Raw genomic sequence first — 20,073 nt, 5'->3', positions numbered from 1 at the left:
CCTCTCGTTAGAACACAAGTTCTCTATTCCTGGTAACATCCTTGTAAATCTTCCCTGCACTCTTTCCAGTTTAACCTCCTCTTTTCAAGAACAGGGTGATCAAAACTGTACACACTGCTCCAAGTGTGTTGACATATACAACTGCACCATAATGTCCCATCTCCTGTCAGTGCCTTAACTGATGAATGTCAGTGTGCTAAGCACTTTCTTCACCACCCTGTCTACCTGTGATGCCACTTTCAACAAACTATGCACTTGTACTCTTAAGTCTCTGTGTTCCTTTACACTCCCGAGTGCCCTAACATGTAGAGAATAATTGCCACGTTAGTTTGACTTTGCAAAATGCAACACCTCACTGATCCATTTTGGGTGACAGAGGTAGATACATTAGGGGAAATTAAGAATCTCTTTGATAGGCACATGGATGATAGAAAAATTGAGGATTAGGTGGGAAGGAAGGGTTAGATTGGTCTTCAAGTAGGTTGAAAGTTATGGCACATCTTGGGCCGAAAGGCCTGTACTGTGTTGTACTGTGCTCTACTAGTCTGTATTTCATGTTCTATGAAATACATTTGCCACTTCTCTATCCACTTCCCCAAATGATCAGGAGCACCCCCCGCCCACAAACTATGACAATCTTCTTCACTTTGAACAATTTCATGTTATCTGGTCAGTAGGAGTGGATGGGCTGAAGGGTCTGTTTCTGTACTGTACAACTCTGTGATTATATGAATGTGTGTCACCACCTCAGGATCTCCACACACTCGGCTCCCTTCTAATCCAGTGATGATTTATGACTCTGTGACTGCACAACTGCCCTCCACTGGGTCACCTTGAGATTTGTCCAGAGGACAATGAAGGATGGAAAAAATTAACTCCAGCTTTTCCATCAGTGAATAAACTCACCTGTTTCTCTGGTGGCTCGATGGGTTTCCAGTCATTTGCTTTCAGCTGGTGCAGTTCATCAAACTTCATGCTGACGTCTTCAATGGAGAGCTGCAGAAGGTCCCAAAATCCTGCTAGATCCTGGGAAGTAGGACGTGGCATTGCACTAGGATCCTGGCAGGTACCAGAGCAACTTGTTAATAGCTTGAAAACCAGATGGGAAGCAATCTTAAAATCATGTTACTATTTGCAAACTTTCAAAGCTTTGGATATTTATCTCATTACACACTTGTCAGTCGTGGCGCATAACCTTTAACAACTCTTCAGTTGGATGTTCTGTTTGGGAGAAAGTCTGGGCTGGGGCTATTTCCCCTAAAATATGGGAAAACTAAGTATAATGAAGGAGAAAGACCTTTGCCCTCAGCACGGAGGTCTACAGATGAGCAAAACTGATGGATGTAGAAGGGTAAAAATGGAGTCAACCCAACATTTTTACCCAAAGAGTGGCCGGATGCAGTCATAATCTGAGAAAGTGATGAGAGGTATCTTGTGACTTGCAACTTTGAATTCATTGAGTACGTCTTTGGACAAGGACATAATATCCAAAGAGCCATGAGATTGGATGGAGAGCTGAGACCTGTAATTGGTCTCAATATCTCTTCAACCAGCATGGACACAATGAGATGAATGACCTTCTACTGGGTTTCAACGAATCTGGCAAACATCTATCTACATTTTCTAAAATAGTATTGGAATTGGGATTATGATTGCTTTATTACTGCCACATATACCAAACTGCAGTGAAAGACTTGTGCACAGTGTAAACAACTTTGGCTTAAATGTTAACATTAGGTACAAGAATACTTTGAAATGTAAAAAATCCAAAGCAAAAATGTGAGTTCAAATAATTTCAAAAAAAAGCTGTTGATAGACATTGACTTGTCCTTTCAGAATATTAAATCATTGTTTGTGACAAGAGCCTGGTGTTTTTGACTGTGAACGTTTGATATTCCAACGTGTGGGGAAAGCTCACCTGAAACATAACAACAACATTGTCATTTGAGAGTGACACCTCAGGAAGGAGCATAATAATTGAATAGAAATGCAGGAAAATAAGCTGCAATGCTTGAAACTACATTTTAATCTCATCATTAATCCTTCCTTTTATCTTGGTCTCCCGGTGATAAACGTGGTGATTTTTAAAAATAAAATTGAGCTGTTTATGTGACTACATATCAGAGAAAATAATTTTTACTGTCACCATATAATCTCATAATCTTCAATGATTTGGAGACTTTCAAAAACAGGAAGGAAATGAAATGAACGAGGACTGGGAGTTTGCAATGACAACACTTCCTCGGCTGCTATTAAAATGAAAGCATTTGTAAGAAAAAGCCATGAAATAATCAAATCATAGAGAAGCTTCTGCCGAAGCACACTACACACACACTGGCCCCACTAATCTGCACAGGTTCTGGCTGCTTTCTGTCACGTGTGCAGAGGGAAGTAATGGAAAAAGGTGTGGAATAGCCGGGTGCCGGTTGTAACTGGTCCCTCACTAGGCTGAGACTCTCTAACAGGTTTTGGAACGGATGTCTGCCATCCATGGAAGTCAGTGAGGGGAGCTGAGGGGGTTGGGGAGGTCGAGGTGGTAGGGAGGGAGGTGGAAGAGGGGTAAGGTGGAGGATAGGAGGAGGAGCAGGTGGGTGAGGGAGATAGGGGTGTGGAGTAGGTGGAGAAAGTAGAGTAGGGGAGGGGATGAAATGGAGGAGGAGAGGAGAGAATAAGAAAATGTGAAGGTCAAGAGGAGGAGAGAAGGAGATGGAAAAATTGGTAGAGACGGCTGAGGGCTGGGAACATTTCATACTTGGATTTCCCAGCTGGCTGGCTAAGTTTTTCTCTACTGAATGCATGGAACAAGATGTGTGGATGCCCACCCAACCCAAACAAAACCTGCCCCCACACCTGTCTGACATTGGTGCAACATATCTCCAGATTCCCACAGCTGGAGGGAATAGGAACTGGAGATCCATCTACGGAAAAAGTTCAGTTCACTTTACCGTGATCCTATTGGAACCCACAAACTGGGGCAAAGCCAGAACCACCCCAGAATTCTAGTATGAACAAATATCTGCTTAGGTTAAACAATAAAACCCTCTTATTATACCGCAGTCCCCAACATGCTTATGTTTCATAATTCTGTGGGCACCTACAGTAACTCGGTAGGTCAGTCTGCATCATTGGAAAGGAATAACGTGTCAATGTTTCGGGCTGAGATGCTTCACTTGGACTGTTCTGTCTTGCTGTTATCAAACTGTTGAATGAACCACTTGTATGACCCTTGACCTCATAATCTATCTTGCTATCATCTTGCAACCATATAGTTTACCTGCTCTGCACTTTCTTGGCAGCTTTTACATTTTATTTTGCACTCTGTTATTGTTTTAATTTGTTCTGCTTCAATGATTTGATCTGTATGAACAATATGCAAAACAAGCTTTTCACTGTATCTTTGTGACTTCTCTTTAGTCACCGTTTCTCAACCGAAGATCCATGCTGTGCTATTAAAAAAAAACCCTCATCCAAGACCCTGCATGAAAATGTTAATAACACTGTTTGCTATGTTTGGGTCTGGCAGAGTTTGTATTTGGTACATGTAGTTTAAAAAAAATTAAGGTCAGGTTCTACCCTGAAAAACTGTCCCCAATTGCATCAGTTTCTAGACCCAGAGCATATTTTTAATCCCACATGAAGTCAATTTAGTTAGAGTCGAAACATTGGAGGATAACAGTAGCCGTGCTGAGAGCATGTCGCACTGTGGCCAAGCAGGAACTGGATAGAGCTGTGGAGAGAAAAAGCAAATGCAGCAATTAAACAACATCCAGGATGTTTTGAGGATTTTCTGGATACCGTATGGATGATTGTCATAAATTCTTCAAAAAACAGTGAAAAGTTTGCAGCTGTTGAGAAAAGCAGTAAAATACCCATCAAGTCAGGTTTCATGTTCAGAAAGATTTTCAAAGAATCCTGTTGTCTGTCGGATATCTAAGGGTGGGGAGACTGACTGAAGGCAGGTCCTAGGGGACTACAGCAGAAGTGTGCAGAGTGCTTCAGGGTTTGTCTAATGAATAACAATGAGATGTTCTTTAGTATGAATGACATCACCAAGAGCTCCCAGTGAGAACAGAATGAGGTGTGAGAGGGTTGAGTAGAGTTCCTTAGGGAAATGAACAGGATTTCCCTGCTCTCGCTCGTATCTGTAGTACTTGTGTTGTGGTTGGAAGAAGCTTTGGATGAAAATAATTAATAATTGATGTTGGGCATATTTGTGTGCACACACAGTGGTAACAGAAGCAAAATAACTAAAGTTACTGATGCTGGACATCTGAAAGAGGAGATGTTAATACGGATAATAAATCAGCCATGATTGAATGACAGACTGGACTCGATGGGCAGAATGGCCTAATTATACTCCTATGTCTTAATTTGGAAGCTCTCAGGTGGTCAAGCATTAGCTGTGGAGCTGTTTCTGCTCAATGTGACACCCATGTGATGTTATTGATCTAAGAGGATAGCAAAAATATCTTCAGATATATAAAGTGTAAAAGAGAGGTGAGGGTGGATATCACACCACTGGAAAACAATGCGGGAGAGGTAGAAATGGTGGACAACAAAATGGCAGATGCACTGAAAAAGTATTTTGCATCAATCTTCACTGTGGAAGACACTAGCAGTATGGCGGAAGTTCCAGATGTCGGGGTCATGTAGTGTATGAAGTTATCATAACTAGAGAGAAGGTTCTTGGGGAACTGAAAGGTCTGAAGGTAGATAAGCCACCTGGACCAGATGGTGTACACCCCAGGGTTCTCAAGGAGGTGCTGAAGAGATTGTGGAAGCATTAGTAATGATCTTTCAAAAATCACTAGATTCTGGAATGGTAAATTGCAAATGTAATTCCACTCTTCAAGAAGGGAGAGGGGGAAAAGAAAGGAAACTATGGGCCAGTTAGAGTGATCGCAGTGGTCGGGAAGATGCTGGAGTCGATTATTAAGGATGAGGTCTCAGGGTACTTGAAGGCACATGATAAAATAGGCCATAGTCAGTATGCTTTCCTCAAGGGAAAATCTTGCCTGACAAACCTGTTGGAATTGTTGGAAGAAATAACAAGCAAAGCAGAAATGGTTGATGTTGTGTACTTGGATTTTCAGCAGACCTTTGACAAGGTGCCGCACATGAGGCTGCTTAACAAGTTAAGAGCCCATGGTATTCCAGGAGAGATTCTAGCATGGATAAAGCAGTGGCTGATTGGCAGGAGGCAAAGGATGGGTATAAAGGGAGCTTTTTCTGACTGGCTGCCAGTGACTAGCGGTGTTCCATACAGGTCTGTTTTGAGATTGATTCTTTTTGTGTTATATGTCAATGGTTTGGATGATGGAATTGATGTCCTTTCTGTAAATTTTGCAGATGATATGAAGATAGGTGGAGGGGCAGGTAGATTTGAGGAGGTCAAGGGGCTACAGAAGGACTTAGACAGATTAGGAGAATGGGTGAATAAGTAGCAGATGAAATACAGTGTTGGAAAGTGTATGGTCATGCACTTTGGTAGAAGAAATTAAAGGGTTGACTATTTTCAAAACGGAGAAAAAATACAAAAAACTGAGGTGCAAAGGGTCTTGGGAGTCCTTGTGCAGGATTCCCTAAAGGTTAATTTGCAGGTTGAGTCTGTGCTGAAGAAGGGAAATGCAATGTTAGCATTCATTTCAAGAGGACTGGAATATAGGAGCAAGGATGTAAATGTTGAGACTTTATAAAGCACTGATGAGGCCCCACTGAGAGTATTCTGAGTAGTTCTGGGCTCCTTGTCATAGAAAGGATGTGCTGAAATTGGAGAGCATTCAAGGGAGGTTCATGAAAATGATTCCAGGTTTGAATCGCTTGTCACATGAAGAGCGTTTGATGGCTCTGGCCTATCCTTGCTAGAATTCAGAAGAATGAGGGTGACCTCATTGAAACCTTATCGAATGGTGAAAAGCCTTGATAGGGTGGATGTGGAGAGGATGTTTTCTACGGTGGGAAAGTCTAAGACCAGAGGACATAGCCTCAGAATAGAGGGACATCCTTTTAGAATGGAAGTGAGGAGGAATTTCTTTAGCCAGAGGGTGGAATATCTCTGGAATTGTTTGCCACAGGCTGCTGTGGAAGCCAAGTCTTTATGTATACTTAAGACAGAGGCTGATAGATTCTTAAGTGGTCAGAGCATGAAGGGATATGGGAGAATACACGTGATTGGGTCTGAGAGGAAAATTGGATCAGCCATGACGAAATGGCGGTGCAGACTTGATGGGCCAAATGGCCTAATTCTGCCCCTATATCTTATGGTCTTAAGGTCTTAAGATCTAATGATTGATCAGTTGCTGTGTGATTGGGAACTTTGGAAGTTTATAGAGCTAATCGTGTGATGTAGTCCATGGAACTGTCAAAGGTCAAGCAGAAATATCACAAGCTCACAAATGGTGTGGTAGTGCAGCAGTTAGCAGAAACATTTTATAGCATCATCTGTCACCAGTTGGGCTTTGATTCCCACTTCTGAGTGTAAGGATTTGTACTTTCTTCCGTGACCACCTGGGTTTCCTTCCGGTGATCCGGTTTCCTCCAACATTACAAAGATGTACAGGTTAAGGTTAGTAAGTCGTGGGCATGTAATGTTGGTGCCAGAAGCATGGTGACACTTGCGGGCTGCCCTCAGACTGTGTTGGTCGGCACACTTCACTGTACGTTTCAATGTACGTGTGACAAATAAAACTAATCTCAAAAATCCCACTAAAATACAGTACAATCATGGGACATCTGACCAGATAAAGTATAAAGATGTTTACAGCCCGCTGGTTCAAGTGTCATATCCATTACCCGACCACATTGTGAGTTCTAAAGGGACTGGGGGCCAACTTGTTGGCAGAAGAGGATGGGTTAGAAGAGCAATACCTTTCATTCTGTCTGGTTAGTCTCTGACTTAGTGGTACGATTATCAATTTCTCCAACTTCTGACAATGTTGCTCGCTTATGTCTTGTTCCATTCTCCATTCTGGATCCCCTCTCACCCCTTCTCTTCTCCTCACCTCCCTCTGGTGCCCCTCTTCCTTCCCTTTCTTCCATGGTCCACTATTCTCTCCTATCAGATTCCTTCTTCAGTTCCTTACCTCTTCCACGTATTGACTCCTAGATTTTTATTTCATCCTCCTTCCCCCCACCCACATCCTCTGTCAACTTTGTCTCAGCTATCACCTGCCTGCTTGTACTCCCTTCTCTCCTCCTACTTTCTTATTCCAGCTTCTGTCCCTTTCCTTTCCAGTCCTGATGAAGGGTCTCAGCCTGAAATGGCAACTGTTAATTCCCCTCCATAGATGCTGCCTGACTTGCTGAGTTCCTCCACCATTTTGTGTCTGTTGCAGAGGAAGGGTTACCTCAGAAAATGCTGTCTGCTTTTGTTTACAGTCTAGTATTAACAAGAGGTGCAGGTTCACCAACCTTGCAAACCCAGTAACTGAAAATGGAGGTGAAGGACGACACTGTAAAGTGGACACCTTCGCTCAGGCCTAGAAGTTCCTGGTAATTGTTCCTGTTATCTGTCAAGTAGGGTGCCGTGCACAATCCTGATTTGATGGAAACAGATGTGAGAGCACGGAGGAACATCTGGAGAAACTTCTGAAATGCCTGCTTCACTTCTGCTGCGCGATCCAGAATCTCTGGAGGAGAAGGCCCCGAAGCCTCGGCTTTGCTTGGTTTGGTGGCCGGGGCGAGGTCAAAGCGTTCATCAGAGGATGGTGCTTGGGAGGTTGTATCGGAGGGGCTGGTCGGAGGCTCGAAGTTTGCGGATGGACTCAGAGTCGGCTGTGGCCGGGTGCTTCCAATGCATCAGCAAGGTGTCGGTGCCTGGAGGTTTATGGCAAGGAGAGTTTCTCCCTTTGCCACCTGCTATCGGGACTATCGGGAGTCGATCGGAACTTTGAGACTTTTTTTACCGTGCCCATGGTCTGCCTTTTATCAGATTATGGTATTGTTTTGCACTGTTGTAACTACATGTTATAATTATGTGGTTTTGTCAGTGTTAGTCTTTGGTTTGTCCTGTTTTTTTTGTGATATCACTCTGGAGGAACATTGTATCATTTCTTAATGCATGCATTTCTAAATGACAATAAACGAGGACTGAGTGTCCTCATAATCTAATCTAATCTAATTGCTCCACTACTACCACATCAAAATCACTTGCAAGAATTGGGTAATCAGACATTACAACCGCAGAGCAGAGATGTAGAATGGAACCTACCAGATTCTGCTGGCAAAGCCAGTAAAACTGCTGGAATTTCTGAGACATCAGTAGCTGCGCGCTCCCCACTGCACTCCGAATCTTCCCCAGTGCTGAGGATGAGATGAAGCAAAATACATTAAGCCACTGAACCTCTTCACTTCTGGGTTTAATCCCCTCTTATTTAGACTGTGGATGTATTGTCAGTGACCTTTTCTGTACCTTCTTCATTATGCATCACTTCCATTCCACACTGTCAAATCTGGAGGAAAGTACTTACAATAAGATCCCAGTCTAGGGTTACAATTAATACCAACAAATTCAATCTCTGTGCGAAAAGGGTGACGGGTAACAATAAAGGAAGGGAACATGAATGAATGTTTATTGTATTTTTGAAATTATCAATCTACTTTTTCATAGAAATCTTCCTGTTAATTTTCCTTTAATCTGCTTGGTTGTTAATCTTAGATAAACTTTCAAACAATAACTTGCCTTCTAACAGCCATTTATTGTTCTCAATTAAATCAAATGTTATAAAATTGGAAGTAAACATTATTGCACACATTATTCTGGAATTAATTAATTCCTGACATGCAGAAGTTCTGTGGAGTAAGGAACAATAGAATCCAGGTTTTTTTTAAAATAGACATTGTGTTTGTATAATAGATGGTATTTAACATCTCAATGAGCATGACTCTACGTAAAGGCAATCACATCAACAACAATCCTTCCACAAACAGCTGCACGGATTTCTTAATTATGGACTAATCAGGTTAAATTAATCATGCAATTATGCAGGGCCTCCTGATTTAAATCTTGTCTTCATTTTGGAATCAGCGTATTCTCCTATCACAGTTTGATGTGTGTAGTAAGCATAATGCAACACACCATAAAACAGAAGGCACCGCTGTGTTAGTTTTGGTATTCAAATTATTGCAGAAAATATTCTTATTCAGTGCCACCAGGAAGGATTTCCCTGCAATGTTCTTTCTTCATTAGTGTCTTACAACTATCTGGCATTGTTCTTTCAACAGAAATTTCACTTTGAATGCAAGATGTTTAAGGCTGTGAATATTGTTTTGAATTTTTATGTCTATTGCTCTTTACCAGTTCCACAATAATTGAGGGGAGGGAGAGCAAATCATTCATTGGCTGGTCCCTGTAACAAGAACCTTTCAGCTTATTCCCTATACTCTGTAGTGACCATCTTTTCCCATGCACCTATCTAACTCCACTTTCATGGGTTTTGTTGAAACACTAGTGCTCATGACAGAAAACTGCACGTGACCACTGTGGCAGGCCACACTACCTACTAGCTGCTTATTTCTATAATTGGTCTCTTTAACTTTCAGTTATTTTATGATCCATTTGGTGCCCCATTTGGCATCTTTCTTAGTTGTGAAGCTCCCCCAAAGTCCAGCTAACTGATAACTTCATGCTCAACTGTACTGTTGGCTTGGTGGGGGGGGGGGGCGGTAGAATTGTTATTTTCCTTGTCCTTTAACTTTCCTATGCTTGCTTATATTTTATATAATTACCTATATACTGCATGTGTAATTGTTCAGTGAATTTTCTAGCAATTGCGGTGCAGTTGCTTCTGCATTTTTCTTGAAGCCTCTGAGTTTTCTGTAGCAGGTGTCACTCCAGTTTAATCTGATTATTTCTTTTTCAATCTTTTTATTAATTTCAAAATATAGAAACAAAACATAGCAATAATACAAATAGTAGGAGATATATTGTTACACTTAAAAAAAGTAATTGCAAAACCAAGTAGTGTAAATTAACAAAGCTCCTAAACATGTAGAACTAACCACGGATAATATAAAGCAAAGAAAAACTGGAAAAAAAAACATGAAAAAGAAAAAAAAAACAAAACAAAAAAAAAGCAAACCCCATCCCCAAAGAAAAACAAAATTAATCAACTAAACTAAAAGACTTGGGCAAAACTAACAACTTAAAAATGGAAAAGAAGAAAACCTTACTGTCGACGACTCCATTCCCCTCCAACAACAGTACAGAGAGATAAAACAAGTTTGGAAATGATCAAATTACATCAAATGAAAATGCTGAATGAATGGCCTCCAAGTTTTTTCAAACTTAATGGAAGAGTCATAAACTGCACTCCTAATTTTCTCCAAATTCAAACACACCATAGTTTGTGAAAACCAATGAAATACAGTAGGAGGGTTAATCTCTTTCCAATTCAACAAAGTGGACCTTCCAGCTATTAAAGTAAGAAATGCAATCATCCTTCGTGATGAAGAGGTTAAATTATTTAAGTCCATCATTGGTAGTCCAAAGATAGCAGTAATTGGATAATTGTAACCACTGGAATTTTGTTATCTTTTGTCTGAGTTTGAGATAACCACAACTGCTTTTTTCTTGTCTTTTCTTTGTTCTCTTTGGGTACTCTTTCTTAAAGTCAAGGAGTTATAGAGTACTGCTGCACAGAAACAGGCCCTTGAGCCCACCTAGTCAATGCTGAGCTGTTAATATGCCTAGTCCCATCAACCTACACCTGGCCAATATCCCTCCACACCCCTCCCATAGATGTACTAATTCAAACTTCTCTTAAATGTTGCACTTGAACCTGCATCCACTACTTCCACTGGCAGCTCATTCCACACTCTGAGTGAAGATGTTCCTCGTCAGATTTCCTTTGAACATTTCACCTTTCACCCTTAACCCATGATTTCTAGGTCTAGTTTCACACCACCTCAATGGAAAAAAACTCTCCTTGCTTTTACCCTATTTATACCCCTCATAGTGTTGTACACCTAATTATGTATAATTCTCTTGTTCATTTTCCACTCTTGAAACACTTAATAAAACAAGTTCAAGTTCAATTTTAATTATCTTTCAACCTTGCACATGAATACAGCCAAAAGGGATACGAGAGGATCATGGAACAGGAGGCCAACCAAGAGCTGGACAGTTGATTGGCAAAAGGGATATGAGAGGATCATGGGACAGGAGGCTGTCCAGCTCTTGGCTCCATCCCTCCCCCTCCTGCCTTCTCCTATCATTTTGGATCTCCCCCTCCCCCTCCCACTTTCAAATCTCTTACTAACTCTTCTTTCAGTTAGTCCTGATGAAGGGTCTCAGCCTGAAATGTCGACTGTACCTCTTCCTAGAGATGCTGCCTGGCCTGCTGCATTCACCAGCAACTTCAAAAATAATACTAATATAGCCCAAGTATCTGACTGTCATGGCCTGTAGATTGACGGTGCATGGACGTTGTCTTGGAGCCCCATTTCCGCAAAATCAAGCCCACAGTAGTTACTCATCTCATGCAAATGCAGCTTCAGATGAATGCAGTCCAGCTTGTCTTTATCCAAGTGAACACTGGAGATGAGCATTGACAGGAGGGGCCAGCACAAAACACAGCCAGCTCTGTCGTTTCCTTCCCTGCGACCCCAAGGCACGAGGACCTGGTCTGCACAATGACCGAGGCCATGCAGCTCCTCTGCCATCGGTCTCGTCAGTCTACTTATCATTGATTGCCAATCAATGCAAATGATCATGAGTAATAAATTTTGTTCCTCATTCCTGACTTCCAAAGAACCTTTGGAACACAAAAGTACCATATCCAATGGGCCATTCCAACTCAGTGGCAACACTAATACCCAGATTAATCTATGTGTTTTTGCAGGAGTCTCAATGCCCAATGCTTATTGAGGCTTAATCTGTCATTGGCATCTTTGGACCCATTATCTGTGCTGCTGACGGCCCCTACGCACATGCAGGCTCTGCACCGTCAAGAGGGGCAGCTCCAAACCCTGTTGGCTCATTGGAAAATCTCCCTGGGAGCCTGTGACAAATGCAGGTGCTTGGCCGTTCAGCTGATGGGAAAAATCATTCACTCTAAGCTATGGAGGTGGAGAGCCTAAAAAAATATGATGCCTTTTTTAAATTGCTTTATGTTTGGGAGTGTGCTATATTGTGACTCCACATAAAAATATATGTTGTTCACGTATATTGTCAAATAAATTCTTGACTACTTTATTTCTTTCCAATTTCAGTTCTGAAGGTACAAGAAGAGCCTAAAGACCGACGCACAATGATTTAGGGACAACTTCTTCTGCTCCACCATCAGATTTCTGAACAGTCCATGACCCATGAACACTACTTCACTATTTTCAAGCAACACACACAAGATACTAGAGGAACTCAGCAGGCCAGGCAGTGTCTATGGAAAAAAGTACAGTGAACATTTCAGGCCAAAACCCTTCATGCCCTGCCGTTCCTGTTCCTCTAGCATTTCGTGTGTGTTGATCAAATTTCCAGCATCTGCAGACTTTCTCTTGTTTGTGATTTGACCTCACTATTTTCTTTTCTTTTCCCAATATTTAATTATCTTATTGTAATTTATAATAATGTTATCACTTGCATTGTACTGCTTCTGCACAAAAACACATTTCATGACATATGTCAGTGGTAATAAACTTCATTCTGATTCAGATTCTAGCAAGCAAATTTCCTCTCCTAGTGTGTGTAGTCCCAATCATTTAATTGCAGGAAGGATGTAGAGGCTTTGGGGAGGGTACTGAAGAGGTTTGCCAGTATGCTACCTGAATTAGAGGCTATGAGTTCTAAGGAGAGGTTGGACAAACTTGGGTTGTTTTCTCTGCAGTGATGGAGAGTGAGGGAAGATTTGAAGTAAGTTTATAAAATTATGCGAGGCATAGGTAGAGTAAACAACCAGATTTCCCAGGGTAGAAATGTCTAATGCTAGGGGGAAAGTTTAAAGGAGATGTGTGGGGCAGTTTTTCTTTTACACAGAGAGTGGTGGGTTCCTTGAATGCACTGTCTCGGGTGGTGTAGTGAAGGCAGATATGATTGAAGCATTTAAGACACAATGAATGGAGGGATATAGATCATGTGCAGGTAGAAAGAAGTTAGTTTGATTTGGCATTGCCCTCAGTACATTGAGGGCAGAAGGGCCTGCTTCTGTGCTGTACTGTTCTGTGTTCTATGAGGTGTGCAACTGTGATTTTATGAATAGTGTCAGTGTACTGTGATTTTATCTTTCAAGAGGGACCTAACTTAAAACAAATCAATTAATGTTTGGCGCTAAAACCTGGGCATTTTACAAGTAACTGAGAAATGAAACAATTAGTATTTGAAAATGATAATATAGAATGTGCTCAGGAAATATTTAGCCTTCGATGTTATGGAAGTAAAGTGATAGACTGAAGGGCCTGTTTCTGTGCTGTATTACTTTGTGACTGAAGAGATACAGTCAGACTGGAGTAAATAATGTTGGAGAGACACTGAGACCAGAGCAGGGAAATTATCATGTCCCGATGAGTGAAGGACAGATTACAGCACTTGAAATGAAATGAAGGAAAGAATGACGAGGGGAAGATATAACTGACTGATTCTGCAGTAAGGGAATGTGCTGGGTAACACGTACTATACTGCCACTTCCACTGTGAGATTTTTTCTATGTCCCTAGTCATTTCCAAACACACAGCACAGAAACAGGTCATTTGGCCCATCTAGTCTCTGCTGATCTGTTATTCTGCCTAGACCCATTGACCTGCACCTAGACCATAGCCCTCCAAACCCATCCCATCGATGTACTTATCCAAATTTCTGTTACATGTTGAAATCAAACCCGCATTCTCCACTTCTGCTGGCAACTTGTTCCATACTTGCGCCACCTTGATAAGTATTTCATCTTCCAATAAATATTTCATCTTTCACCCTTAACCCATGACCTCTTGTTCTAGTCTCACCCAAACTCAGTGGAAAAAGCCTGCTTGCATTAATCCTATTGATACCCCTCATATCAAATTTCTCCTTGAGCTCCAGGGAATGAAGTCCTAACCGATTCAATCCTTCCCAATAATTTTTCCAGAACTTGTGATGAACAATGCCAATTTAAAATAAATTCTATCTGCCTGCCCTCCTGCTCCATACCCCTCCATTCCCTGGTTATTCATGTCTCTGTCTAACAACCTCTTAAACACCACTACTTCTACCTTGGCAGCCTATTCTAGGCACTTACTACTCTCTGTGTAAAAATAAAACTTGCTCCTCACATATTCTTTAAAATTTCCCCCTTTCACTGTAAATCCATGCCCTCTATTACCTGTCATTTCTACCCTGAAAGAAGACTTTGACTGTCTGTCTTTTCTGTGCCGCTCATAAAATTATAAACTGTCAGATCTTCTCTGAGCCGCCGTAACTCCAGAGAAAACACATTAAGTTTATCCAACCTCTCCTTGCTACTGTATCATGCCCTCTAATACAGTAGCATCCTGGGAAACCTCTTCTGCACCCTCTCCAAAGTGTTGACATCCTTCCTGTAATGGGGTGACCGGAACTGTACACAATAACCCTGTCGCAGCCTAACAGCTACAACCCGATAGCCTAACTCTTGTGCTCATTGTGCCAACCAATGAAGCCAAACACACTGTACTCTTTCCTTACTGCCTATCCACTTGCATGGTCAGTTTCAGAGACCTGTTATTAACCTTATATGTGTGCAAGATCTGTAATCACACATTCTGACTAAACCTGAGGCAGTAGCTACATGGATGTGTGAGAAGAAAAGAAAGAGAGATGTTCTTACTTTCTTCTGACAGGTCGTTCTCCTCAGCCTCTCTCTCCATCTGCTTACACCATCCTTCCATTCGCTTGGTTTCCGCATGCAGCAGCTTCATGAACCACTGTCCATCCCGTCGACATGGAGACATTCGTCCGGGTTCTGCAGGCTGATGAGTGGATTCCAGCCAGGGGTCAGGAGGTGGAAAGTTGGAGGTGTCGGTGGGTGTCCGATAGTCCTCTCTGTAGCTCAGCAAACCCTGTGTGCGTACAGTCCTGAGTCCTGTGTATTGGGTAGGGGTGCTGGGCTCAGAGTGACGCTGGAATGAAGAACCAAACTGAAGTGCCTTGTCCTCAGTGGTTACTGGACCAGGAAACCCTTCGAGCTCAAGGTCAGCCTGCACACTTGCCGTCACACTGTTGGAGCGCTTGAACCGCCCTCGCCTGTGAGACAGAATAAAGAGATGAGCTGCTGAATGAATGAACAGGGGAAATAAATTTCTTCTGCCTGCTCCTGATACAGCAGATTGACTAGACCACATCGGAAAGGATAAGAATTCAACACTTGAACGCCAAGTCACATACAGTTTATACTGTATGTTACCATATACTACTTCAGATTCATTTTCTTGAAGGCATTTACAGGAACTACAACCGATTAGTTCCCACAACCAATGATTTCACTTTAAGGACTCTTTATCTTGTTATCACATGTGCTTGATATTTATTACCATTCATTTATATTTGTATTTGCACAAGTTTGCTGTCTTCTGCACTCTGGTTGATCTTTCATTGATCCAAAAATAGTTATTATTCCATAGATTTGCTGAGTATGTCTGCAGGGAAATGAATCTCTGGGTTGTATATGGTGACATACATGTACTTTGATAATAAAATTTACTTTGAACTTTGTAAATAAAGAAATACAACTGAATTTTTCAAAAAAACTATACATAAGCAAAAACTGACAAACAACAAACAAATAAGTAAATAAATAATACTGAGAACATGAGTTGTAGAGTCCTTGAAAGTGAGTCTGTAGGTTGTGGAATCTGTTTAGAATTGAAGTGACTGAAGTTATCCACACTGGTTCAGAAACTGATGGTTGCAGGATAACATCAGAATATTCCTCCCCTTATTCAGTGAGAACGTTACTCTGAAGAGCTGCAGAGATCCTGGTTGAATGTCTTGTAGACCAGCAGATGGGATCCCATCCTTTGCCTTCTGCAGGTCTACAATTGTAATCTTTGAAGCTCACTTTGATAGATGTCTGTTTTTTATCTACATAATTAATATTGTGAATGAGAATTAAATAGAAAAGCTGCACTTCAAATGCTTGGTAGTTTTCCAATCCCATGGATCTTTGACTGAAAGCTTTGTCAAGGAGTTATTTTTAAGGAATAAAGTAATGAAAGCTGGAAAGGGGATTCCAGAGGTTAAGATCTTGTAAACTTAGAACACAGAACACAGAACAGTACAGCACAGGACAGGCCCTTGGGCCCACAATGTTATGCTGTTCTTTTAACTTACTCTAAGATCATTGTAACCCTTTCTTCCCACATAGCCCTTCATTTTTCTTCCAGTTTTCTCTCATCAATGTTGTCAAGTCAAGGAACAGTAGCCAATAGTGATGCACTTAAAATAAGGGCTGTGATAGAGGACAAAGCTGGATGAGATGAAAAATCATCAAAATTTGCAAGGTTGGAATAGTTTATAGAGAGAGGGAATGTCAAAGTTACTGAGGGGGTTTCAAAGCAAAGTATTCCTTTGCTTTGAATTGAAGAAATTGATTGGAAGAAAGTTTAGGGGAATGCCAGAGGTAGGTTTTTAACACAGAGTGGTGGGTGCATGAAATGTGTTGCCAGGGATGGTGGATATATTTGAGACATTAATAAAATTCTTACATTGGCACATGAATGATAGAAAAATGGAGGGTTCTGTAGGAGGGAAGGGTTAGATTGATCTTAGAGTAATAGGTCAAAAGTTAGCACAACATCGTTGGCCAAATAGACTGTAATGTTCAGTACTGTTCTGCGTTCCAAGATGAACATTTTATAATCACAACATTGCTAAATTGGGAGGTCAGAATGTACAATGTGAATGTGTACTGGCTTTGAGTGATATTGTTTATGGAGGCTACAGATTTGAAATCTCATCCAGGAAAGCACTGGAGTGATTAGATCCATCAGGTCCTTGAACCAACCTGTACAATCCTAACTGTATACGTTAGATCACCTCTTGCACCACCATGGGCTTGTCTCTGGTTTTGATTTTACCCTAATGTCTTGTCTTGCTCAATCTTACTTCGCTGTCTGGTTTACCTTATGTATAGTTCATGTTCGGTGTGTTATCTGCATGTATGTGCCAGTGATGCTGTTGCCAGCAAGTTTTCCATTGCACCTGCACTTCACCATACTTGTGCACATGACAATAAACTCACACAGACTGGACCTGAGTAGTTTGGACGTGAGCTTCATTAAGTCTGTCTCAGTCTCAGGCAGTGACCTTTCAGCTTCCATTTCTTCCATTAGTTCCGAATAAACTGTACACAGACTCTGCTGTGGCGATCTCAATAATTTTAGCTCAATCCTACAAATAACCCCTCTCGCTGTGAAGTGGAGATACCTCTTTCTCCCTTATCAGGGAGAGAGAGAGAGCCTGTGGTATGTCGAATACTGGGTTAACGAGTAGTCTTTGGGGTACTGCAAGTCTATGACTTTGCTGATGCTTTGCTGCACACTTGAGTGCTCAGTGGTGGGTGCTGATGCTTTTTTTGCTGGTGGGGGAGGGGGGTCGTTGCTTTGCTGCTGCTTATGCATGGGAGGGGGGAGCTGGGGAGGGCTTTGAAGTTCTAACATTTAACTCATTCATTCTCTGGGGCACTCCTCTGTTTTCCTGGATGTTGCAAAGACAAAGTATTTGAGGATGTATAGACCATTTCCTTCATAACATCCTGAGCGACCCAGCAGGGGAGCAACAGCTGGGCCTTCACAGAGCCCTTACAAGCCAACCTCTCCCCATAGTGGAGTTTGATGTGAGGGAGCCCAGCTGGAAGGAAGTCCAGGAGGTTGTGACTTCAGCCAGAGCCAGTTCTGTGCCAGGACCCAGTGGAGTACCCTACAAGCACTGCCCGGAGCTTCTCAAGATTCTTTGGAAGATCCTGTGAGTGATCTGGCGCAGGGGGACAGTGGCAGACCAGTGGAGGTACGCAGAGGGGGTCTGGATCCCCAAGGAGGAAAATTTGTTGAACCTGGAGCAGTTCAGATCCATCTCGCTGCTTAGTGTGGAAGGGAAAATCTTCTTTAGTGTCTTGTACCACTGGATGACGGACTTTCTCCTCAAGAACACTTACATCAACACTTCAGTGCAGAGGGGTGGAATTCCTGGAGTGCCTGTGTGCCTGGAACACACTGGAGTAGTCACCCAGCTGATCAGGGAGGCACACATGGGGGAGAGAGACCTGGTCGTGCTTTGGCTAGATCTCGCCAATGCGTATGGGTCAATAACCCACAAACTGGTGGAGTTTACACTGGACCAACACCATGCTCCCAGAAAGGTCAGGGACCTCATCATGAACTACTACGGGAACTTCAGACTGAGAGTCACTTCTGGAGGGCTGTGACATCAGGTTGGCATAGGCTGGAGAAGGGGATTAAAACTGGGTGCACAATCTCCGTTATTCTCTTTGCCCTTGCCATGAATATGATAGTCAAGGCAGCCGAGGCAGAGCGTAGAGGCCCGATGACCAGGTCTGGTGTTCGGCAGCCCCTGATCAGATTTATGGATGACCTCATTGTCACGACAACATCAGTTCCTGGCAGCAGGTGGATCCTCCAGGACCTGGAAAAGCTCATTGCATGGGCAAGGATGAGCTTCAAACCAGCTAAATCCAGGTCCATGGTGTTGAAGAAGGGCAAAGTGGTGGACAAGTTTCGTTTTACCTTGGATGGCACTACAATTCCACCTATCACTGAGAAGCCAGTCAAGAGCTTGGGGAAGGTTTTCGACTGTAGCCTCAGAGATGCAGCTGCCGTCCGATCAGCTTCCAAGGAGTTTGAGTTCTGGCTCACCATGGTGAACAAGTCAGGCCTACCTGGAAGGTTCAAAGCCTGGATTCACCAGCGTGGCATCCTACCCTGAATCCTATGGCCACTGCTGGTATACGAGGTGCCTGTGACAACTGTGGAGTTGCTGGAGAGAAAGGTCAGTAACTATCTTCGAAGGTGGCTGGGCCTACCTCGTAGTCTGAGCGGCGCAGCACTGTATGGAAGGTACAATAAGCTGCAACTTCCCTTCAGCAGCCTGGATGAGGAGTTCAGGGTTCCCCGCACAAGAGAGGCGCTGCAGTACAGGGATTCTGAGGACCCTAAAGTGGCAGCAGCAGGCATCCAGGTATGGACGGGCAGGAACTGGAAGGCACAGGAAGGGCTGGTGGGAGCAGAGTCCGGGCTGAGACACAGGGCTGTGGTGGGGACAGTGTCAACTGGGTGAGCGGGGCTAGGCTCCAGTTCACAACTTTGCTATTCAAGGCCAAAGGCAAGGACAGACGCCAACGAGTCCTGGAGGAAGTGCGGGCTGGCGTTGAAGAGGAGAGGAACAGCAGGATGGTGGGCATGTGGCAGCAGGGAGCATGGATAAGGTGGGAAGGTGCGCTGGAGCGGAAAATCTCCTGGCCTGACATCTGGCAGGCAGAACCCCAGCTCACTAAATTTATGATCCAGGCTGTCTATGATGTCTTGCCAATGCCCTGCAAACCTCTGGGGTGAGAGCGATACACCAGTGTGTCCTCTCTGTCCAGGAAGAGGATCACTGGAGCACATCCTTAGCGGCTTCCCTAAAGCCTTGGGGGAAGGTCGCTACCGGTGGCGTCATGACCAGTTGCTGAAGTCAGTGCCAGAGAACATTGCGATGGCCATGACCACCAGCGAACAGAGTGGTCAGAGGAAGAACATATCCATTGTCAGAGCTGGAGCACAGCCCCTACATCAGCCCAGACCAGCATCATCATCGGGCCTGCTTAGCACTGCAGCAGATTGGCAGCTTCAAGTTGACCTGGGAAAGCAGCTGAAGTTTCCCGAGCAAAAAGCAACAACTTCACTGAGGCCGGATGTGGTCCTTTCTTCAGTGTCCTCGAAGCAGGTTGTCCTTATCGAGTTGACAGTCCCCTGGGAGGACCGCACTGAGGAGGCGAATGAGTGGAAGCGGGCCAGGTACCAGGATCTGGGGGAGCAGTGCTGGAGGCAGGGCTGGAAGGCTTGCTGCGAGCCCATCCAAGTCGGGTGCAGGGGTTCTGCCGACCGCTCACTCTGCAGAGTCTACACCCTACTTGGCAT

General features: G+C 43.2%; 1 protein-coding gene across 9 annotated transcripts in view; it reads right to left on the bottom strand.

Annotated features, from left to right (window-relative positions):
* dlgap2a (discs, large (Drosophila) homolog-associated protein 2a) overlaps window positions 1–20,073 on the bottom strand; it is a 656,057-nt gene that overhangs the window by 6,993 nt on the left and 628,991 nt on the right. For all 9 annotated transcript variants that reach the window (XR_010016698.1, XM_063038682.1, XM_063038695.1 and 6 more), the window contains 3 exons: window positions 14,769–15,184; window positions 8,210–8,301; window positions 907–1,059 (listed from right to left, as the gene is read on the bottom strand). Coding sequence is in view for 8 of the 9 variants with exons in the window: in XM_063038682.1 (XP_062894752.1) it covers window positions 907–1,059; window positions 8,210–8,301; window positions 14,769–15,184 (661 nt within the window). In the remaining variant the exon portion in view is untranslated. The remainder of the gene's footprint in view (window positions 1–906; window positions 1,060–8,209; window positions 8,302–14,768; window positions 15,185–20,073) is intronic.

Source organism: Mobula hypostoma, chromosome 2, assembly GCF_963921235.1.
Source record: "Mobula hypostoma chromosome 2, sMobHyp1.1, whole genome shotgun sequence".
In the NCBI taxonomy this organism is placed as follows: domain Eukaryota; kingdom Metazoa; phylum Chordata; class Chondrichthyes; order Myliobatiformes; family Myliobatidae; genus Mobula; species Mobula hypostoma.
Note: the sequence above shows the minus strand (reverse complement) of the source record. Positions and strands in the feature narration are given on the sequence as shown.